The sequence below is a fragment of the Myotis lucifugus genome, unplaced genomic scaffold, assembly GCF_000147115.1.
Source record: "Myotis lucifugus unplaced genomic scaffold, Myoluc2.0 scaffold_0, whole genome shotgun sequence".
Classification (NCBI taxonomy): domain Eukaryota; kingdom Metazoa; phylum Chordata; class Mammalia; order Chiroptera; family Vespertilionidae; genus Myotis; species Myotis lucifugus.
The window spans coordinates 16,617,517-16,639,705 of NW_005871048.1; the positions used below are offsets into that span (position 1 = coordinate 16,617,517).

The following is a 22,189-nucleotide window of genomic DNA, read 5'->3' on the forward strand; positions in this document are numbered from 1 at the left end:
TGGCTGAGAGTCAGGAAGGCCCATTTTTAATTTATCAGTGGCACCCTTAGTGTTAATATGCTGAAGCATACTTTACTTTTGAGGGCAGAATTAATCTTTTATCAGATGTACTATGGATGCTGTTGGTTTTGCTATTTTAGGAAAATGCTCTTGTGTTGTTTTAGAATTAATGCTATCCACATACCTTTATTTTTCAATATCTATCCAGAATACATAAGAGCCACCAATATTAAAGCTGATGGAAAAGAGATGTAAGTCGTTACTCTTTGAAAAACTAACAAAAGTGTCCAACTTGATTTCAGCTTGACTATGAGGAAAGTGAATCTGAAATTAAGCGTCTGATAGAGAATATTTTGATCTTCTTTTATAAGCCACAACTTTGTGGAACAGGGAAGAAAATGTTAGCACAATTATAAGATCATTTTATACATGGAAATTTTTTGGAGGTGGGGGGAGACAAAAAGGAATTTCATCCTGCCGTTTGTTTAAATATATCGGGGCCAGGTACAAATGCCAAAAGCTGTCAGCGTAAATTCTTTATAGCACTGAGGCCTCAAGTTTCACATGCCTAAGAGTCATTCAGGGGCTTGTTAAAAATACAGATTCTTGGGCCTCACCCCTTTGGCTCTGAGTTTTTAATAAATTTCTTGGGATTCTAATAAGTATTGCATTAGTCAGCGTTCTCCAGAGAAACAGAATCAGTATGAGGGGTGGGTGTGTGTATGTGTGTAAAGAAATTAATGTAAGGAATTGGCTTGTGATTATGGAGGCTGAGAAGGCCCCAAATCTGCAGTTGGTAATCTGAGACACATGAAAACTGATAGTATATAGTATAGTTCTAGTCTGAGTCCAAAGGCTTAAGAAACGGGAGAGCTGATGGTGTGAGTTCCAGTACAAGTTTGAGTCTGAAGGTAGGGGATGTATGTCCCAGGTCTGAGAGAGCCAGAGAGAGAGAGAAATTCCTTCTTATTCAGCCTTTGTTCCATTAAGTGGGTTGGATGAGAGACCCCCACCCACATTGGGAAGGGCATTCTTGCTTTACTCTGCCTTTTCAAATGTTAATCTCATCCAGAAACACTCTGACAGACACACCCAGAATAATGTTTAACCAAATATCGGGGTACCTCCTGGGATTGTCAAGCTGACGAATAAAATTAACCATTATACCATCCAAATCAGAAGAATTTGAAGCAGTGAGGAGCAAAACTAGATTTCTTGGAAGAAACACTGGAAGGGAGAAAGACACCTTATAAAGTGATCATTGTTGCACACTAGGAACCAATTGTAAAATTTTAATTAGGAAAAAATGCCCAGACTCGGCAAATCCATAGACAGAAAGTTGCCAGGTAGTCAGGGGCAGCGGGTGGAATGGGGAGTGACAGCCAATAGGGGCACGGGGTTTCCTTTTTCAGTGATGAACGTGTTTTGAAATTTTATATTGGTGATGGTTGCACAACCTTGTGAAGATACTAAAAACCGCTGAACGGTAACCTTTGAAAAGGTGAATTTTATAGTGTGTGAATTATATGTCAATAAAAGTTTGTGTTGAGAGAGAGATGAAGTGGAGGTAGATGGTATCAACATCTTCGAGATGTTTTCTATGACGTGGAAAAAAATGGGATGATAGGAGAGGTGTGGGGTGAAGGGATTTCAAAAGCCCACAAGAAATACTTCAGCATGTGTGCAAACTGATTCAAACGATCTAATGGCGAGGGAAATATGGATGGTGCGAGTTGGGCAGAGGGAATTTGAGGAGCTGACGCCTGAAATGCATTGGAATGCCCCTGAATAACTTGCTTCACGTCTTTTCCCCAGGTGACAGATCAGTCCGTGAAAGCCTTTGCCGAGCACTGTCCTGAGCTTCAGTATGTCGGCTTCATGGGCTGTTCAGTAACTTCTAAAGGAGTCATTCACCTAACTAAGGTAGGTGCCCTGCTACTTCCCCTTAGGGTTTCCAGTTGTCATTGGTAAAGGTACTGAATGAGAAATAGATCATTATAGAAGCATGCTAGTGTTTGATAAAGTTAAAACCAGTGTTAGGCAGCAGTGTCAAACCCATCCTTTCTAAAATGGGTCACTTATTTTTTTAAATAAGCGGCTTACTTTTTTGCTTTTTTATTGCTAATAAGTATGAAATATACACATGAAATAAACTGATATATGTGACAAGAATTATTTAAATGCTAACAATAATGTATTGCATTTAGAAGGTGTTTTGATTGAAGTTTTAAGTGTTCATACGTCATTAGGTCCTCTAAACGTTTGGCTTTTAAGAAGGGAATGTGGTCACTGTGTATTTTTAAGCTGAGTATGTAAGGTGAAAGAGAGGTGAATGTATATAGGAAATTAACCTTATAGCTTTCACATACACCAAATGTATGAAATCTCATATTTTAGCAGTGATGGAAATGCTAGTTCCTTTGTAATCTTTCACTTATGTGCCATCTCTTCTGCTTCCCAGAGCTCTAAAATAATTAGCAGTTAATTCTTACATGTAATGAGAAAAACTGGCTACTATAAAATTTACCTGTGAATTGTCTGTAATTGTCACTGCATATATTTTAACTGTTTTATATAGTATTTAGGAGAATGGACAAGTCTTACCCTTTCCACTTAAAATCTGAGATTCAATTCACTACAGTTAAAAAACAGCTGTGTTAGCAGCACAAGGCTGAAATAAAACAGGTAAGAGCCCATGTTTGCTTGGGCTTGGTCTCTTCAGGTCTGTTTAAGCTTACAGTTTAGCAGTAACTAATGTTTTCTTTTTTCCTCTCTAGGAAAAGAGCAACTTTTTAAAAGTTACCTAGGACTGTAGCAATAAGGCACAGTGGATAGGAGCCTGGGCTCTGTTGTCACCTTGGGCTTGAAGCTCAGCTCTGCCACTTATTAGCTAAACAAAAATATAATTTTTCAGGGTGTTAATTGAAGTAATATATGCAAGGTGCTTGCCTCAGTATCAAGATTGCAATAAGTGCTAAATAAATGTTAGTTACTAATACGTATTAGCATAGGTGCTATGATACCTAAATTGCTGGAAAATCAGAGTAAACTTTGAGAAAAAAATCAAATCACTGTTCTAGTCTAGTATAGCTAAAGCAGAGGCTGTGATTGTTCTCTGTCTTAAGTGACTGAGCAGCTTTAATTGTATTTTGAGGATCAGAACCTGAAGCCAATGGAGAGAGAGGGTAGGCACCTTATTCTCAATTATTGCTCTATGAGATCATCTTAGTATAACCATGTGTAACTATAATTTTTATTCATTTCCTGTAACCATGCCTGAACATCTTGTAGATGAGTGTTTTTCTAGTCACATCTTTGCTGTTTATAGTGTAGAGTAGAAATGCCTTCGGATGAGCAGATCGTGCACAAGTGTTACAATGACCATATGTGGGAATTTACCATCACTAGAAATTGTACTCATTAAAGGCAAAACAAGACTTATTGGATCATTAAGTGCTTCTCTGAGCATTTTGAGATTAGCCAAAAATTATGGTACACTGGTACATAAAAGATCAGAATTACTCTCTGTGACAAAATAGCAGCTACAGCCAATGTGTGCCCTGGAAGGCTCCATTTGCTGAGAAGGTTCTTAAGATTATAAGCCATACAGGCTGTGGAAGCTCAGAGGGAAGGTGGAGGTCAGTGGGTGGGTGGGAAGAGGTTAACCAAAGAATTTATACACATATATGCATAACCCACACAGACAATAGGGTGGTGAAGGCCTGGGGTAAGGGGAGTGAGTGGGCCAGAAGGGGTCAATGAGGCAAAAGGGTACATATGTAATACCTTCAACAATAAAGATAAATTTAAAAAAATTAAAATATTATAGAGCATGATTGGTGGTTTGTCCTGTCCGCGTCAGAATCTACTGGATTTATACCAAAGCTGGTCCACAGAGTTTTGAAGGTCATCTCTGCTGCTCAGTAAAGTCTGTGATGAAAAGAATGGTTTGTGGTGAAATACGTAGTGTCCTGAGTTCCGGCAAAGGAAAGATAGCATTTGAAACATGCATAGCTTTTGCAAAGTTATTTTACTTAAAACCAAGGGTAGAACTTAGGTTTAAATAAAATAAAAGCTTTTTTATTAAAATATTTGCATTCTGACAAAGTGTTTACATACTAAGACATTACACAAAATGTAATTTGCATTCACAAAATTTTGTAAATATATAAATGCTCCTAGATAGTTTTGTTACTATTAGTATCATCATGCTATATAGTTTCTAAATAATTTATTGTAATCATGGTATGTAATTTTTACACAAATAATTAGGGGGATGTCAGACCCCTAGTGTTGAGAGCTATCAATCTAAATATGTTTAATTTTCTATGATTTAGAAAATATCTGGCTCTCCGTTTGCTAATAGAGATATCCTATTACAATGATTCCTTGGACTTAATTTCACTTAGATGTTCTCAGGCTTGGCTGGATGCTAATCTACTTGGCAATATTTATTGATGACACATCCTTAGTCTTCAGATAGATTCTGCTAGTATCAAACAATACTGCAGTGGGGGGCCTTCCTTCTAAGCTGCTATGACTATGTCAACGAGAGTCCAGAAACAGTTAAGACTGAGTGAACGCAGGTTGAGAGATAAAGTCAGGTTTAGTAGACTGTGGTTGGAAACGTGGGGATCCATATTTGGGAAGAAGTGATGAGAACTTTTGAGGTCTTTATTTAACAGTTGAGGATGTTAGTGAGTTGTCGTATGTGGCAGAATTTAGTTTCCTCCATCACAGGTATGTTCTTTTTTATTGTAATGTACCTATTTATAAACATAAAATATTTCCATCTTGCTCTTTCTCCTACTTTTTAAAAACAAGTTTAGCCAAATGCAAATAAATAGTTAACCCCTAGTGCCTAAATATTATTTGCCACTCTAGGGATTAGTAGAAACATGTCAAAAGGACCCAAAAGCCAACATGTAGTAGCTCTCACTGGCCTGAGTTGAGATACTTTGAGCCTCAAAAAGGAGAATGATTGCAATAGATTAAAACAAACAAGATGTATAAAAGTCACGAGTCCATAGTGATATATAAAGAACAAAACAAAAATGGATTTCTTCTTTCAGCTAACATGGAGTAATAAGGACCAGATTTACTCTCTTCCCTGAAACAACCCCGCCCCCTCCCCCCATCCCCACAAAAAAAAAAAAAAAAAGAAAAAGAAAAAAAGAACAACACACTACTGGGGCTGACCAGCAGCGCCTGAACAACGGATGAACAGATTACTCAGACACAGTTTGACTGTGCAAGAGAGGGCTAAGGGGCCCCTGGCTCTAGTGGCCAGAGCCTCCTCTATTGCCTGCCTTGTTAGGCCTTTATTGGAATTTTTATCTTTAGATACAATCAGTAGGGTGAGTAATCTTGGGAAGACATGTTTACATTGTACTCTAGGGTAGGGCATCCAGGGATTAGGCATAAGGATTCCAGTAAACACCCAGGGGTCTGCACGTACACAGACTTGCTTGGAAAGGTCAAGGAATAATTAGAGGCGCTGCCTTCAACACTCCCCTAAGTCTCCCCTAAGTCAGAATTACGATAAATAGGGCAGGTGGCCTTCTACACACTTCGCTTTTACCAGAATGGCCTCCTTACAACTTTCCAACCAAGTCTTTTGTGCTCCGCAACATACCAGACAAAATATATGAAACAATGGTCTTCAAGATACTGGATATCAAGGACAATGATCCCTGAGATATGAGAAACAAACAAGAAGAGCCCTATGATTGCCTCTAATGTATTGAAAGAGGTGCCAACTCACAGCACCGGAGGCACAATCAGGGCAGAACTCAGTTCTCTGTCAGAGTTGAGACAGAAAAGAAAGTCCAGGGAGACCAAGGCAGCCAGAATTTAGAGGACAGAGTACCGGGGTGCAAGAACCACATAGAGGGCCGCAGAGATCTGTGGGTCCCGTGTGTGTCCAACTCTAAATAACCCATGAGTAAAAAAGAAATCAAAAGAGAAATTAGGAAGTGTTTTGAAATGAAGGATAATGAAAATTCACTGCATTGGATTTAGTGTGATGCTGCTAAAGTGCTCTTTCGGAAACATTACAGTAGTCCTCCCCACACCCATCTGTGGATTTAGTTACTTGCGGTCAACCATAGTCTGAAAATATTGGATGAAAAATTCCAGAAATAAACAACTCATATGTTTTCAATTTAAATGTGTTGTTGTGAGTAGTGTGATAAAGTCTCTTGCCATTCTGATCCATCCCTCCTGGGATGTATATACAATACAAGAGGATATTTCAAGAGAGAGAGAGAGAGACTACATTCATACAACTTTTGTTACAGTATATTACAATAATTATTCGATTATGTTGTAAATCTCTTGTCTAACTTAAAAATTAAACTTTATCATAGGCATTTATGTATAGGCAAACAAAAACATATATGGAGTTTGGTACTATCCACAGTTTCAGGCCTTCTCTGGGGTCTTGAAATGTATCCTGTGCAGAGAAGGGGAGGACTACTGTAATAGCACTGAATGCCTGTATAAGAAAAAAATGAAAGGTCTCAAATCAATGACATTAGCTCCTACCTTTTGACACTTGAGACAAAAAAAGAGCAAATTAAATTCAAAGTAAACAGGAAAGGAAATAATAAAGTTCAAAGTGGAAATAAATTACATGGAAAATAAAAATTACAGAGAAAGTTAATAATACCAAAAGCTGTTTTTTAATAAAATAAAGTTGATAAATTTCTATTCAGACTGATTAAGGAAGAGAGAGATATAGAGAACACAAATTGCCAGTGTCACGACTCAGAGGAGTGACATAACTTACAGATTCTACAGATATTCAAAGTATAACAAGGGAATAGTATGGACATCTTTATGCCTGTAAATTCAACAAATTCTTTGAAATGAAAAATTTATTTGAAAGGTACAAACTACCAAAGCTCACTCAAGAGAAAATAGATTATCTTAATACCCCTATATCTCTGAAAGAAATTGCATTTGTAGTTAATTCTCTCCAGTAATGCTCAGATTGCTCACTGGTGAATTCTACCAAATATTTGTTAATATATTAAAAACTTTATCAACAAGAGATATATACTTGAGGATTTACTAGTGAAATTATACAATGTTAGGGATTTGGTTTAAAATATTAAAAAGTGGATAAAAAGAAGGAAAAGAGAAAATGGATAGGCCAGTGAAAGAGGTAAAAAATGACAAAATACAGATAATTGAGCTGGGCTATAGGGCATGGGGATTTATGAAACTATTCTCATTATATTTTTTATATTTAAAAATTTTCATAATAAGAAAAAAGCCTGCAAGGTGTCAGAAAGTTTAAAATGTTATTAATGTAACATTATAAAATCACTAGAGGCCCGTTTGCAGGAAAATTCCTGCAAGAATAGGGCTTCGCTCCCTTCTCTGCCGCTCCTACCCCACCCGTCTCTGCCGCTCCTACCCTGCCCTTCTACGGTGTCTTCAGTCTTTGCTCCCAGCCAGTATATGCAAATTAGCCGCCATCTTTGTTGGCGGTTAATTTGCATATCACTCTGATTAGCCAATGATGGGCATAGTGAAGGTACGGTCAATTTGCATCTTTGTCTATTATAGGATAGGATACTATTCAATATCATAATTTAAAAATTTTATATTTATTGTTGAAAGTAATAGATATCCCCTTTTTCCCCCCTAGTGACCCCCTTTGCCCCCCAAGCTTCACTACCCTACTGTCTGTGTCCATGGGTTATGCATATCTATATAATAAAGAGCCAGAGTCATAATGACCGATTACTACTGAAGGCTTGACCAGACTGGAAGTCAGTGCTGGGTTGCCGTGGTGACCCAGCACTGACTGAGGCCACTATGGGTGCCCTGACCCAGCACTGAGTGCCTAGGGGGCTGTGGATCAGGCCTGGAGAGAGGCCTGCAGAGAGAGAGGCAGGGTCTGATCCATAGCCTCCGTGGCAGCCATTGATCAGAACTTGCCTCTCTTTCTCTCCCAGCCTGGCCAACAGCCTCACCTCCATTTCTCACTGGGCCTCCACCGGGGCTGCTGATCAGCCCCACCTTTCTGATCAGGCCCCGTTGATAGGCCCAGTGATGCTGACTGGCATAGAAACTGACCAATCAGAACCAAATCTGGGTGATTGTAAGGAGCCAATGGCTGCCTATGAGGCGAAGCTTTTGACGCTGACTGGCATAGAAACTGACCAATCAGAACTAAATTGGCTGGCAGAGGAGGGCAGTTGGGAAGGAGTTCAGACCGGCAGGGGAGGGCAGTTAGGGGCAATCAGCTGGCAAGGAGGGGCAGTTAGGGGCGAGATCAGACCAGCAGGGGAGGGCAGTTGGGGGCGAGATCAGGCCGGCAGGGGAGAGCAGTTGGGAGCTCGATCAGGCCAGCAGGGGAGGGAAGTTAGGGGCGATCAGGCAAGCAGAGGCAGTTAGAGGCAATCAGGCAGGCAGGCAGGTGAGTGGTTAGGAGCCAGTGGTCCCAGATTGTAAGAGGGGTGTCTGACCGCTGGTTTAGGCCCAATCAGGATCTTCCCAGCGGTCCTACATCCCCCAAGAGGTCCCTGATTAGAGTGGATGCAGGCTGGGCTGAGGGAACCCCCTCCTCCGTGCACGAATTTTGTGCACCAGGCCTCTAGTATGTCTATAAGTTCTTTGGGTAATCTGTTCCCACCCTCGCTTCCCCCATTCCCTCTGTGATTCATCAGTCTATTCCATGCTTCTCTGTCTCTGGGTCGATTTTGTTCATCACTTGATTTTGTTCATTAGATCTCACATTTAAGTGAGATCATGTGATACTTATCTTTTTCTGACTGGCTTATTTTGCTTAGCATAATTCTCTTCAGATCCCTCCATGCTATCTCAAAGGGCAAGAGTTCCTTCTTTTTTACAGCTGGATAGTATTCCATGATATAAATGTACCACAGCTTTTTTATCCACTCATCTATTAATGGATGCTTGGGTTATTTCCAGATCTTAGCTATTGTAAAAAGTGCTAATATGAACGTAAGAGTGCATATATTTTTTCTCATTGATGTTTCAGGCTTCTTAGGATATATTCCTAGAAGTGGGATCACTGGGTCAAATAGCAGTTTCATTTTTAATTTTTGAGAAAACTCCACACTGCTTTCTATAGTGGCTACACCAGTCTGCATTCCCACCAGCAATGTACTAGGGTTCCCTTTTCTCCACATAATAGCATTGGAGATGCTCAGCATAATACTTAACAATATATTATCCTAATATAATTTAAAAATCAGTTGAACAAATAGGCTTATGGAATCTGCAATGTTAAACGGCAAATTATTTTTACATGTAATTGGAGTGCAAACCTCAGAAATGCTGTGGGTTCGTGAATTTAATGCCACATATCCCTTATGAATTGATTTAGATCAGTTCAAATGCTTATAATCAGTCAGGTAGATCTTATTTTAAACTAGAGGCCCGATGTACGAAAACTGTGCAAGAGTAGGCCTTCCTTCCCCTGGCTGCCGGCACTGGCTTCCCTCTGGCACCCGGGACCTGGGCTTCCCTCGCAGCCCCGGCTTCGACCTAAAGGACGTCGGTCTAATTAGTACATTACGCTTTTATTATTATGGATGACTATTAAGGAAGATGGCAAAGAAGTTTTGACAAAAAAGTTTATTTTTAGTATATGCTATATAAATATTTTATATTTTTCATAATTTAGGGATAGATATATTTTTTAGATTGTTAATATATTTTAAAGTTGACTGTTTATTAAGTAGTAATATTAATTCTAAACCTTGTTGCTTCAGTTACTCAGTTTTTAAAAAGGAATGGAGTTCTCCTTGGGATATGGCAGGTATGGGCTTGATTGAAGATTTTTATGTTTGCTAGTTTTTATTTTTAAACAGTTTTTTGGGGGGGAAGGTGACAGCTAAATAAAATGCCCAAGCTTCTGGTATTTTTTTAGACCATAATCAAATTTAAATAACTTTTTAAAAAACTTCACATTTTAAAAGTACTTACATTTGAAAATATGAAATGTTTTCTAAAGGAAAACAAAAATTATTATTATTTTTTAGTCAATTTAACATAAGTAACTGAAAGTATGTTCATTCATACAGCTAACTCAATTTTCATCTTCATTTTCTTTCTTATTCAGAGACTAGAAATAAAATATGGACTTTTTTGCTTTTTAAATTTCCAAACAATTGATCTGTTTAAACTGTCTGTTCTAAAGGAAGAACATACTACTTATTTTGCTACTTTAGGGGTGATATTGCTGTTTAGTCAGAGATTATAATTTATTTGTTTCTGATTAATTATAGTACTTTAGTGATATTTTATATGTGAAAAATACATATTATTAAATTCATTAAGCTCTGAAATATTCTGTAGTGTGAATACTATGGAGGAATCTGTGTTGCATGACCGTGTTTTTGGTCCTTTTTGGTTCTTCTTTAGGAGTTAAGCCAAAACCCAAGTGTTGAGAATATCTGTGTCTGGTCCATTAATTTTTTTCTTAAAAGTTTGGAACAGCAAACCACTTATTGCTGTCATCAGAGCTAATGTGTAACCACTGATTGTAGGACCTTGAGCAAATCACCTAATCTCTTTGCCTCAGTTTCCTTGCCTTTGAAGTGAAGACAATAATAGCACCGGCCTTTCTCTAGGCTTGTAGAGGCAGAGTGCTTCACACATAGCTAAAGAAGCAGATGAAAAATAAAATTAATTAATTTACTGAGAAAAATGTTCATCACAGTGTATGAAAGTTCTTATGTCTGTAGTCCTAACCCACTTAATATTCTTTCATTAAAATAAAAATGAAAAATAATTTTCATGAAAATAAATCTTCCTTAAAAACTTCATGAACCTTGTTTCTACCTAAAGGTCAATGCTGGATGTTAAGATAAATAACTGTTTGTCTGCTTTTATTTTTTTTTCTTTTCCCTGCTGACCTTTTAAAGGTTATTTAATGATTTGTTTAAGTTAACATACTGAACAACTAAAATCGTATTTTTTGATAAAAGTATTTTAAAAATTCCTACATAGCAATATACAGAATCAGGGTAATACACTGTTGTTCCTTAATATTATTACACAAATTAGTGACTCTGTTTTTTATTTTTCTAAATCAGTCCAGGCAATGTCTACATAAGCTGTATCAATTTAAAAATTTATTTTTTCATTGTAAGTCAGTGATACCTGTTCATTGAGGCTATTTTTCTTATATTTTATAATTCTATTACTCATACTCTATAGTCATAATGTATACTAGTATGTGTTTGTGCTACATTTTCATTTCAGCAGCTGCTGTAGCAGAGTGTGTTAATGTGACACTAGTAGAATAAATTAATTCATCTTTCAAAATCACTCAGTTTGTGGAAGTTCTAACAAGTAAAACGAAAAAATGAGTTTCTTTGTCACATCTTTTTTTGATAAAATGGTTGCTTTAGGCTTCAATTAAATATATAAATATGAAATGAGGAAAGTTGGCAATCTTTTTTGAAAGGGCCTTTCTTGGATCTTGGCTTTATATTTTAAATATTATTTTACTCTGCTTATATTATCCTCAGTTCACTCTTTGAATTTTTATTATACACTTGTTTCTAAATTGTGGGTTTTGTTTCAAATATTCTTGTAAAAATGGATTTCAACTATATTTATCTGGTCTCTTAACACATGAGGTCAGTCTTTATCCAAGAAAGACGTTGGGAGTTGTTGCTTTCATGTTCTTTTAAATTTTCAATTCATTCACACTGTTATTTTGACAGAAGTTTTATTTAAGGATCAGTGTGAATCTACCTTACTCAGTCTCGTGGTTTATGTGTAATAAGTGATACTGGACACAGATGGGATCTCATCTCTAAATCAATAGAACAGACTATATGAATTAGGGAAACCAGGTTTGAGGCTCAGTGAGAATAGTCATAATGTAACTTAATGAAGAAATTGACTACTGAGGAAAAAAAAGTAAGCTGATCTCATTTATTAATTTAAAATAAACAGTTACTGAAAATTACAGAGTTAATAGAATCTAATTAATTTAAAACGTAGTCAATTGATAACAAAACATTGACATATATTGACTTATTAGTTTTAAATATTTATAACAGTGTTTTATTTTTAGTTAATTCAACTGTCTTATTTAAGCACTATTTTCACTTGACCTGGGCAGATGAGCCATAGGAAGTGCCTGCATGTGTACATATTATATATCAAGTCTCACACACATTTAAACATAATACATGCTCATCCTGTGTCAATCGGTCATCAATAGAGAATCCAAATAATCTGATTTTTTTTTACCATTTTGTTTAACATTGCATGATGTTTATAATGATGATGTACCTGGGCTCTTGGATACTGAAAGGAAGATTATATGTCTTTATTATAGTTATATTCTTTGAAAACAGAATTCTTTTCCATAGTAACTCTGTAGTAGCCAGAGGTTAAGTTCTTTATATGACAGTAGGAGTGTGTGTTCTGAAATTTTAGCTTGGAACCTCAATATTTAACCAGAATTTAGGCCTACATATTGTTACTCATTTTCCATATTACTTTTTGGAATAAAGTTTGGTTCTGGTCTCCCTCTTCTGCAGACACACTGGCCCAGTAATAGAATCCAACAGAGTCCCTTGACTAAAGGCAACGGAGTTCCTCACATGTTTGCTCTCCAGCCCAGAGGTATCACAGGCATTTACACAAACGTAGTTTATCACAGTGTATTTACAAAACCTTCAGAAACTTAGCTGCTTCCCCCACTGTAGACTTCCTTTCTATTGATTGTATCCCAGTGGGCTGATTGGCCAACACATTTTGTTTCCCCCCAAGAAAAAGCTCCCCTCTGGAGCTTTCTCTGTTATATTCACTAGAGAAAATGCTTGGTTATTATGTTTGATCAGAGGTATTTTTTCAGTTGCCTATCAATCTTGGATCTTTAAAAATGAAACAATATGCCTGTGCCGGGGAAAGCAGCTCACGTTTTCACTTTTACAGCTCTCATCTGGCTCAGAGAAGAGAACACGTTGGCTAGCACCCTGGGTTCCTCAGGCACGTTGCACGGGTACTCTGGCAATTATCCCTGCTCCGGGTTGTTGCAAAGAATTCCTATTAGACTGACTACTTCTTTTCGTTGCTGGAGACTGGCTCCTCTCCCCCCTTCTTCCCTATGGCTTTGTGCTGGTCCTCGGTCTGTTTGCCCTCAGATCCTTCCTTTCCTCTAAGCATGCTCTTCTATATCATAGGCGGCTTTGCTCTGCAGGCGGCATCTTGTGGGAAGCAGGAACCCAAAGAGAGGGACAGCTCTCCCTCCCTTCCTCCAAGGAAGTATTGTTAGTAACAACTTTAGCCGCTCCTTGGCCCCAGCCCAGGACAGGTCCCCCGCAGCTCCAGATTGTGTGTGTGACCATGGCCTACGGGCCACAGTAACATTGACTCTTCCCTTTGTCCCTCCAGCCTTGGGGTGCCTGTGGCTTCCTGCCATTGCTAAGGCTCTGGCTCACACTGGCCTCTCCAGTTCATCTCCTCAACTTTCCTTCATCAGAATAACCAGTTTTCTTAATGAAATTCTCTTCATGTAACTTAATAAATAGTGGTTCTGTTTTCCTGCTTAGACCCAATACATCATCCTCTCTGTATCACTTTGTGTTTCTTACAGTTGAGAAAATAGAATTGGTGTTTATTTCCTCTCAGAGAATCTTGTGACAATGGAGATCAAAGCACAGATCATAGAATTGCACATAATATAAGATTTAAATTAGACTTGACCCTTCTTTAGACTATCACTAGTCATACATCTTTCCTAGATGTAGACAAACTATAACCAAAGAGATAGGGGAGCTAGCTACATGACAACTAAGACTAATGGAAGTACAAAGTCATATGAGTGCCAAGAATAGGATAGAGGGCTAGCTGCCTAATTATTGAAAGGTAGTTTTATAAGTGCTTCTAGCAAGAATAAAATGTAGATGTTTTTTTGAGCTATAATGTATAATGCCAGTGCACAGAGGCAAATGTAAAGAAAAATATTTGATTAAATAAGAAGTTATTTGTTGCGAACTAGTAATTTGAGTTATTGGTTATAATTTACCAATTAATTTAAATATACCTTAATGGTTTTGACTGACAAAAAGTAACATACTATCATGTCAGTACTTTGGAATTTTTAATTAAAAAAATCTTTTAATTTTAATAAATGCTGTTTATTGATGTAAGAAGATCTGTGACTCAAAGTAAATAATATTAAAGTAATTCATAAATCAATATTTAAAGTTTTACCTTAGATGTATACCAGATTTTGCTTATTGGTTGAAGCTTTTCAACATATAGATGGAAAAAATTGGTTGAGAGAACAGCATTACAGATGAACAGTTTGTTTTTTTTGTATTAGGAAGTAGTGCGTTAATATATAAATAAAAGTTATAAAAATTTTCCAGTTTATTTTGAAAAAATTTGTATTATCTACATTAATTTCATGTTTTACATTTTTTATATCAAGAAAAACTTTATAAAGATATTTTCTGTTTTACCACTTCTTATTGGTAACTGACACACTGCCTATAATATAGTCATCAAATTAGACTTTTAGATCATTCACTTCCAGCTCATAACATTGAGTGTTATTAGGGAGTCAGGAACTAAAATTTACCAATTCCAGCTAGAAGGGGTCAATTGGGGGGAAAAAGGGGATATATGTAATACTTTCAACAATAAAGATTTTAAAAAAATTACCAGTTCCAAATTTAAATATATTGTAAACCAAATGCTGTTGCTTCTTGGAATTGTTATTGTAGAACAAAAGTAAATCTCAGTGTAACAAATGGGAACTGATTCAGTGTTAGGAGAGTTCCTCATGTGGATTTTGGGCACAAATCCTTACGTTCACTTTAAAAAGTTTGAGTCTTCTTGGGCTTTTTTCATCTGTGAAGCGTTAATTCTTTCATTATCATAGGCAGCACTTGGATAGTGCCACAAGTAATTAAATCAAATACAATGCCAGAAATGAACATTGTGGAAGAAAGAGTATTTTTTCCAAACCTGCATCCAAATTTTTTTTAGGAATGATCTGATCGGTTCGTTTTTAGATCCTTAATATCAGACTTGTCTAGAAAAGGGGTATTTGGGGCTTTATTTAGGGACTTCGGGGTGGGGGGTGTTTAACACAGGAAAGACTTACACATAGGCTTTGGAATGTTTCTTCTCTGACACATGGTTTAGAGACTGAGAGGAGAGAAAGCTGCTGATGGGTGGGGTTAGCTGTGTTCTTCCTGGGTGACATAGGATGCTCCAGATCTATGGGGTAACCCTCACCTCGGAGAGAAGCTGCAGGTACCTGTGCACGGGGCCTCCCACTGCCCCTCTCTGTGTTGGGAAATGTTTTGGGGAGTATGGAAGGCCCAAGTGGCTCAGCTTGGTGGTTTTCATCTGGCTGCCAGGGCTTTTTGGCTCACTCTCTCTGAAACAACCTGGTCACAGAAGAGGAACACTCATTTCTGAAATTCAGGCTTAGGCACTTTTTCCTCAGAGCTTTGGTTTTAGGCCGAGGCCCAGAAATGAGAGTGTAAGGCTAAGAGATTTTCTATGTGGAGGTGAGTCCTAGTTGTGTATTCTAAACCAGGGAGAAAGAAAGAAAAAAAGACATTTTAATTTAGAGATTAAAGGTACAACATTTATGGAAAAGGTACAACAGTTCCATAACATTTTTGGAATGACAGAAAATAAAAATACATGCCAGAATATTTTTTCAATTAAAAATCATCATTGTCATGCCTCTGTTTTTCAGCTTTGCACATTTCGAAATAAAGAATGGAATACTTTTTTTTTTTTTTTTGCTTTAATAGTGTAAGATCAAGAGGTCAGTGTGCAGGTTACTTGGCTTGGATATGATAAGTTTTTCATGTTGGGGCTAATGGCATTTCAGTTATTTTACTGTTATTAAAAATAAAGTTGCAGCCTTACCTGGTTTGGCTCAGTGGCTATAGTGTCAGCCTGAGGACTGAAGGGTCTCAGGTTCGATTTCAGTCAAGGGCACATGCCTGGGTTGCAGGCTTGATCCCCAGTAGGGGGCATGCAGGAGGGAGCTGATCAATGATTCTCTCTCATCATTGATGTTTCTATCCCTCTCTCCCTCTCCCTCCCTTTCTGAAATAAATAAAAATATATTTAAAAAATAATAAAGTAAAACTCTTATTTGGGATATAGTTCTAAAACTTTCAGCACATCATAGTGTGATATGTGGAGGCAAGTGACTAAACTGGGTTCAAAATTCCATGAACTATCTTTTTTTTTTTTTTTCAAATCTCTGAACTTGGTGTGAGGAAATTGACAGAGAAGTACACAACCAGTCCAGTTAGATGAAGTGTTTGCATTCAATTTTGACTTAATTTACCCTTAATTGATTTGAGCTCTGCTTTATTTTTCTTATTTAAATTAGAAAGTGTGAACTCTTTATTTTTTTAATTGAAGAAAAGTTCTGTTTGTCAGCTTTTGCTCTATAAAAAGTGGCAGGGCTTCTCAATGCTGCTAATTCTTAGTGTTCTTTGTAGCTTGTTATGAGCTCTAGAAATCTTATGTGGAGAAAAGAAAGGAATTTGGGGGAAAGAAAAGTATTAGGAAAAAAGTCAATTAGAGGCTGCGCTGCCTGCCGGAGTGGAAAAGGAGGAGCAGAGCACCCTTTCTGAATTGGTACAAGGAGCAGAAATCCAATTAACAAATTCACATTTCTGCAGCAGAAGACAGTGATTAAAATTTTGGTGAACTACTCAAAATTCTTGCCACACACATCAAAACTCTGACAACTTACGGAGGCTTTTTATTTTTTTTCATTTTTAATGGTCTTCATTTTAAGAACAGATATGTAAATAGAGAACTGATTATGCTTCTTGTTCTAAAATGGCCTTTAATTATGCGGAATGAGAATGTTGTTTTATATTATTTAGTGCTGGGTGGGGGAGGTGGAGGGGAAGGGGAGAGGGAGGGTGGAGGAGAGGGAGAAGACAAAGAGGAGACCCCTAAGTAGTTGTAGCAGGAAGGGAACTTTGCTCCCATGGTCCCTTGGCAGAAGTTGCCAATCGATGATTCCTGCCTGATGGGCATAGTTATGTGAGGACTGCCTAGTTAGTAATTTGTGTCAAGGCAAGTATATTATATTTCCAAGACTCACCAATTTTTCCTCTCTCTAAAGTAATCAGGAAGTGAAATCTGTTTTAAAATAATGAACACAGCTCTCTGAGCACAGTGAGAACAACGTTTCAAAACCTGGGAAATAGATTTGAGCTAGTTTAACAGATGTCAGGGAGTGGTAGGGGTGATCATTGTAGGGCCTCAATGGGCAAGCTCTGGGATTCCTTTCTGCAGTTGAAATATTTTTGTTTCCTAAAGGTTTCAGACAAGGTGGGCAATATGATCGAAGTTATTTAAGGAATGTTAACCTGGCTGGTGATGTGGCAAGAAGGAGTTAGAAGGGAAAGCTCTGAAGAGAAGCAGTGCAGTCAAGTGACCTAAAAAGCAAAACAGAATGTGAAAAAAATGGCAAAAGATGTCAGATCCAGTAGGAGAATGGAAGGACCAAACAGGCTTTGGATTTGGAAATAAAGCAAAAAGACAGCAGCCTGGTGTGAGTAAGAGGCAGCGATTGGAAGGAATACTGGGTGAAGGTTCCAGAGAATTAACATGGTCACTGCTGTGGGTGGGATAGCATTTAAGGCCCTGGAAGTCCTGTTTTCATGATGAGAAAATTGTATTGTCTCTGCCAGGCTCTCAGGCTCTCTACTTAAAAGCTTTCATTTCTCACTGAGGTTCTCAGTTCTATGAGTGCTGGGAAGGATTTGCCTGATGTCCTAAGTGTGGTTTATTCAGCTTTTATTACTATCTCCGTACTCGAATGCCAGCTGTAACTAAGCCAAGGCGCAGGCCTAGTTGATGAGCAGAAGGATTGCCCTTTATTCTCTGTCTTGCCAATCAAGTTCTTCTCTAAATGTAGATATCAGAGCCTGTCAAAGTGTGGAAGGAAGCCTTCCTACGCTCAGGGACAAGAATTCCCTCTCTGCCCCTTTCCTTCCCATCCGCAGTAGTCTTAGTTTTCTTTCATATTTTTTCCAGTTTACCATTCAAGGACCCATGCTAAACCCCCCTGCCGTTCTCCTGTGTCTCCCTCCCTGCTCCTAGCAGGAGGATCTTCCCAGTTTCCTTATAAGTGCCTTTCTCTAACCCCAGTCTCTGGGTGCCTTTGCTCTCTCCAGTAATCATCTTGGCAGTCTGACAGGTGATTGGCAGATGAGTGTGTGGTACTGATCTACAGCCCCAGTTAACCCTGTCGAGGCAGCCTGTCTTAACCCTTGGCTTTGATCCCTAAAGATTTCAACCGATTGCCCTAAAACTCAGCTCCAGTGAAGCCAATGTCTGCAGGGCTGGCAAGAAGTAAATTAGGTACCAGTTGACATTTGAACATATTTAACTATACAGACGTATTTAGTCTTTTCAAAAATTATCACCTCCAGCTGGCATCACATAAATTATCGTGTTAGCCTGAAACAGTGGGACATCCCTGCTATCTGTCTTTGCCAAGATTCTGTGAGTCCTCTTCTGTTGCCTCATCTACTGGAGGCAACCTGGACAATTGAGAATTTTGTTTTATTTTTTTTTACTTTTCCAGAGTCTTAAGAAAATTTGGAAGTCATTTAGGGTCTTTTTATAATCCTCCAAGCCTGTGTTTCCTAGGTAACATTTTAGTGTCTCATGTTATACTTAAGTACATATACGTCATACCGATCATTGGCTAATTTTAGTCTTTTTGACCTGAATTGATTAAAGTAATATTTTGCCCAATAAAAGTGGTTTTAAACTGAAAGTTGATTACCTACATTCTGACTTGAGTTTCTTTTAAAATACTTTACTAAATGCTTAAAAACTGGAGGGAAATATTTAGAAGATCTTGTGTTGTATGGCTTTGCTTCTTCAAATCCTCTGTGATTTGTATAACCCAAGACTACCAATGAATTTATAAGGAAAGTAAGTTTAATTAAAATGTCAGTTTCCTACATGTAATTACTTGTTTCAGACTGTGAAGGATTATTTCAGGTAGCTTTTTATGAAACCCTGGAGGGCACTATTATGAAATTCCCATAGCAAGGGAAAGAATGTGATGGATTTGACAGAGCTGTTTGTGGAGTTTTGCATGAAAATGCCACATCTCGTACAGGTGTTCAGTATGTGTCTTCCTGGGACTGCCTTTGGATGCTGTCATATTTTAAGCTGAACTGGCTAAAATGGCCATGGGAAGGCCACATGAGCATAGTCAGTGACTGTCAGCTCATGAAAAAATGAGCCGTAATTGAATCCAAGTGTAAAACACTCTTCAGGATCTCAGTAGAATGCTGGCATGCGGGAGCCCAAGTCAGTCTGTTTCCTCATGCATGAGTCTGTGCTCCATTGATGGGGTAAGAAATGTTCCATTTATTGACAAGAAGCATATAGGCCCAGTGTCATTGTCTGACCCCCTGCACTGGGGAAGAGGCCTGGCTGCTGGATCCGATAGCTCAGGAGTCCATCAGCCAGAATTAGAGTTTTATCACATGTAGATAGTTACTGGAATGATTACTCCTTGCCATTCCATTGTTCTAGAAAATACCTTTACATTTCCCCAAGTCTATAAGATAGTTTAGATTTGCTAACATCTCTCTCCCTATTATCTGTACTTTAATAAGTTGTTCAAACCCCCTTGGTCCTCAGTTATCTTCCCTAATGTGAGGGGACTGAACTGGCACTAACAACGCACCATTTTCTTCTCCATGGAGTTTTATTGTATGTTTCTCTTCTGGTGGAGGAAGTAATATTTTTTATTGTGGTAAAAAGTACATAACATAAAGTTTACCTTTTTAATAATTTTAAAGAGTAGAGTTCATGGGGATTAAGTACATTCATACTATTGTGACAAAGAGATATTTTACAGTGGTGGAAGCCAAAAGGTATGTATGAATTCACATAGAAATTTTGTGTCAGAAGCTGTGCTGGATCCTGAAATACACATGTATAGGAGATATTTGTGTGGCTGGGTAAATTTTTATGATTATGTGACTTCCCAGTGACTATAATAAAGGATAATTAGGAAAACAATGGAGTTCTCTGTGTATTGTATGTGGCTGTATTCAACAGTTCACATATGTACATGGTTATACATAGCAAAATTCATCCTTAACATTCTTAGGTTTAATAGTCATGCTTCAAGTATTTTCAAGCAGCCCTGGAGGCCTTTCCTGTATTTCTGATTTTCCTGTGGTACAGGCATGAGGCTGCTTTCAGGGCATGAGCCCAGCAAGCCGCCCGCACCTGCAATTCAGAGGCTATTTAGTTTTTCACATGTTCTCAGAACAGTACATCTCCAACAGCAAAACGGTATTGGGTGTTGGGATTAAAAATACTCTGTATAAAAGAGCTAACGGTGGAAATAATGTGGTTTAAGAAAATAGTGGTTTTTATATAGAAAAGTAATGGCTACATCAGAGCTACCGGTCTTCCCAGAAAGTACTTTCTTGGCAGCTGAAGCTACACGTAGAGGAGGGGGCTGTGTGGACCGAGCGCCTCCTCTGTGCTTTCGTGAGCACATGCATCTAGGGCAGGGCAGCGACCCTCCGTGTTTAAAGGGACTAAGAATATTCCCTTCTCTTAAGAGAAACCTGGCTTATCCTCAAGACATTCTGTAATAATTTTTTATTGCTGCACAGTTACCACAAACTTAGCAGCTTAAAACAATGAACGTATATTTATCATCTTACTGTTTCCATGGGTCGGGAGTTCAGACGATACAAGCTGGTTTTTGTCCAGCGTCCCACAAGGCCTTCAGCAAGGTCCCAATTGGAGTTGCATTTCTTTCAAGAGCTTAGATCCTCTTACAAGTAAATGTTGTTAAGCAAAGATAGCTTATTTGAAATGTAGTTCATTTGAAGAGGATAATTAAGATCCTACCATCTTTGTGTAAACAATATGATTAATTTCCTTTACTTAGAGACTAAACATCAGGGGAAGACAGGAAACATCAGGAAAGAGTAGAGAAAATGAAGAACTGGGGAAAGTGGTACCTAGATGAACTTTACTTCTTAAACAACATGCTATATTGCTTTCAACACAACCTGGAATAGTACACCTTTTGGAGTACATTGATAAAATAGCACCAAGATATCTCTGAATTCACTACTTAATTCATATTTCATCTTTTAAAAAATGAGAAAACCTATGCAAAAGTGGCATCATAATCATGAAGATATATATATATCTGAAATCAAACAATGTTAAAGAGAATAATCTTATCAGTTTGTGGGTACATAATGTAATACATTTAACAGCTTCCCCATGTATTAGATTGCTAGCTTTTTATTTTTATTATTTCTCAATAAAATCTGTTTGATTTTAATGTGTTGTCATTCATATATTCACCATATATTTCTGGCCTCATTTCTCATTTACTATGTAAAATAGTATTTAAATAGTTTATTATCTATTTTAAATATTGTACTGTGATACTCTACTTTGAGAATGAATGTAACATTTACTTTTTTCATCTTTCATTTTATTTATCTCATTAGCTAAGGAACCTTTCCAGCTTGGACCTACGTCATATCACTGAACTGGATAATGAAACCGTGATGGAAATTGTCAAGAGGTGCAAAAATCTTAGCTCTCTCAATCTCTGTCTGAACTGGATCATAAATGACAGGTAACAAATGTAATATCTTAAAAACAGTTTTCCAGAAGAAAACATGTGTTCTATGTACCAAATACTAATTATCATTATAACAAGGCATGTCAACTTTAAGGAAAATTTAAGGTAGCCATGCCTTTTCAAGTAGATATGTTTAAGTTTTGAAAACCTAGCTGTTTATTTTTAATCTATCCATGGCGTGCATTTGCAACACGGTTTTCATATGCTCAGATTAAAATGTTTGCCTAAACAGTTGTAACAGAAGTCTGTTGAATTTTTTTTCTTTATCATCCATCCAGGATATATTGCTATTTGTTACTTTAATACATTTGCAACTTTTATGGTTAATTTCCCTGTTCACTTATCAAGGAAAATGATTCTTAGAAATTGTTTCAAACATTATACACACAGATCCTTTCTCAAGGATGGCATTTTGTTCTCTGTATATATATAATTTGTTTTGAAAGGGTAAGTCATGTGATGGACATAGAGTAAAGATGTGTATAACGGCCAGTTTTTTTCATATAAACAGTGATAAAATTATATTTCTGT

General features: G+C 37.6%; 1 protein-coding gene across 1 annotated transcript in view; it reads left to right on the forward strand.

The window, feature by feature from the left end:
- FBXL17 (F-box and leucine rich repeat protein 17) overlaps positions 1-22,189 on the forward strand; it is a 445,268-nt gene that overhangs the window by 126,888 nt on the left and 296,191 nt on the right. Inside the window, exons 5-6 of the mRNA XM_006081173.2 lie at positions 1,816-1,923; positions 21,522-21,652. Coding sequence (XP_006081235.1) covers positions 1,816-1,923; positions 21,522-21,652 — 239 coding nt within the window. The remainder of the gene's footprint in view (positions 1-1,815; positions 1,924-21,521; positions 21,653-22,189) is intronic.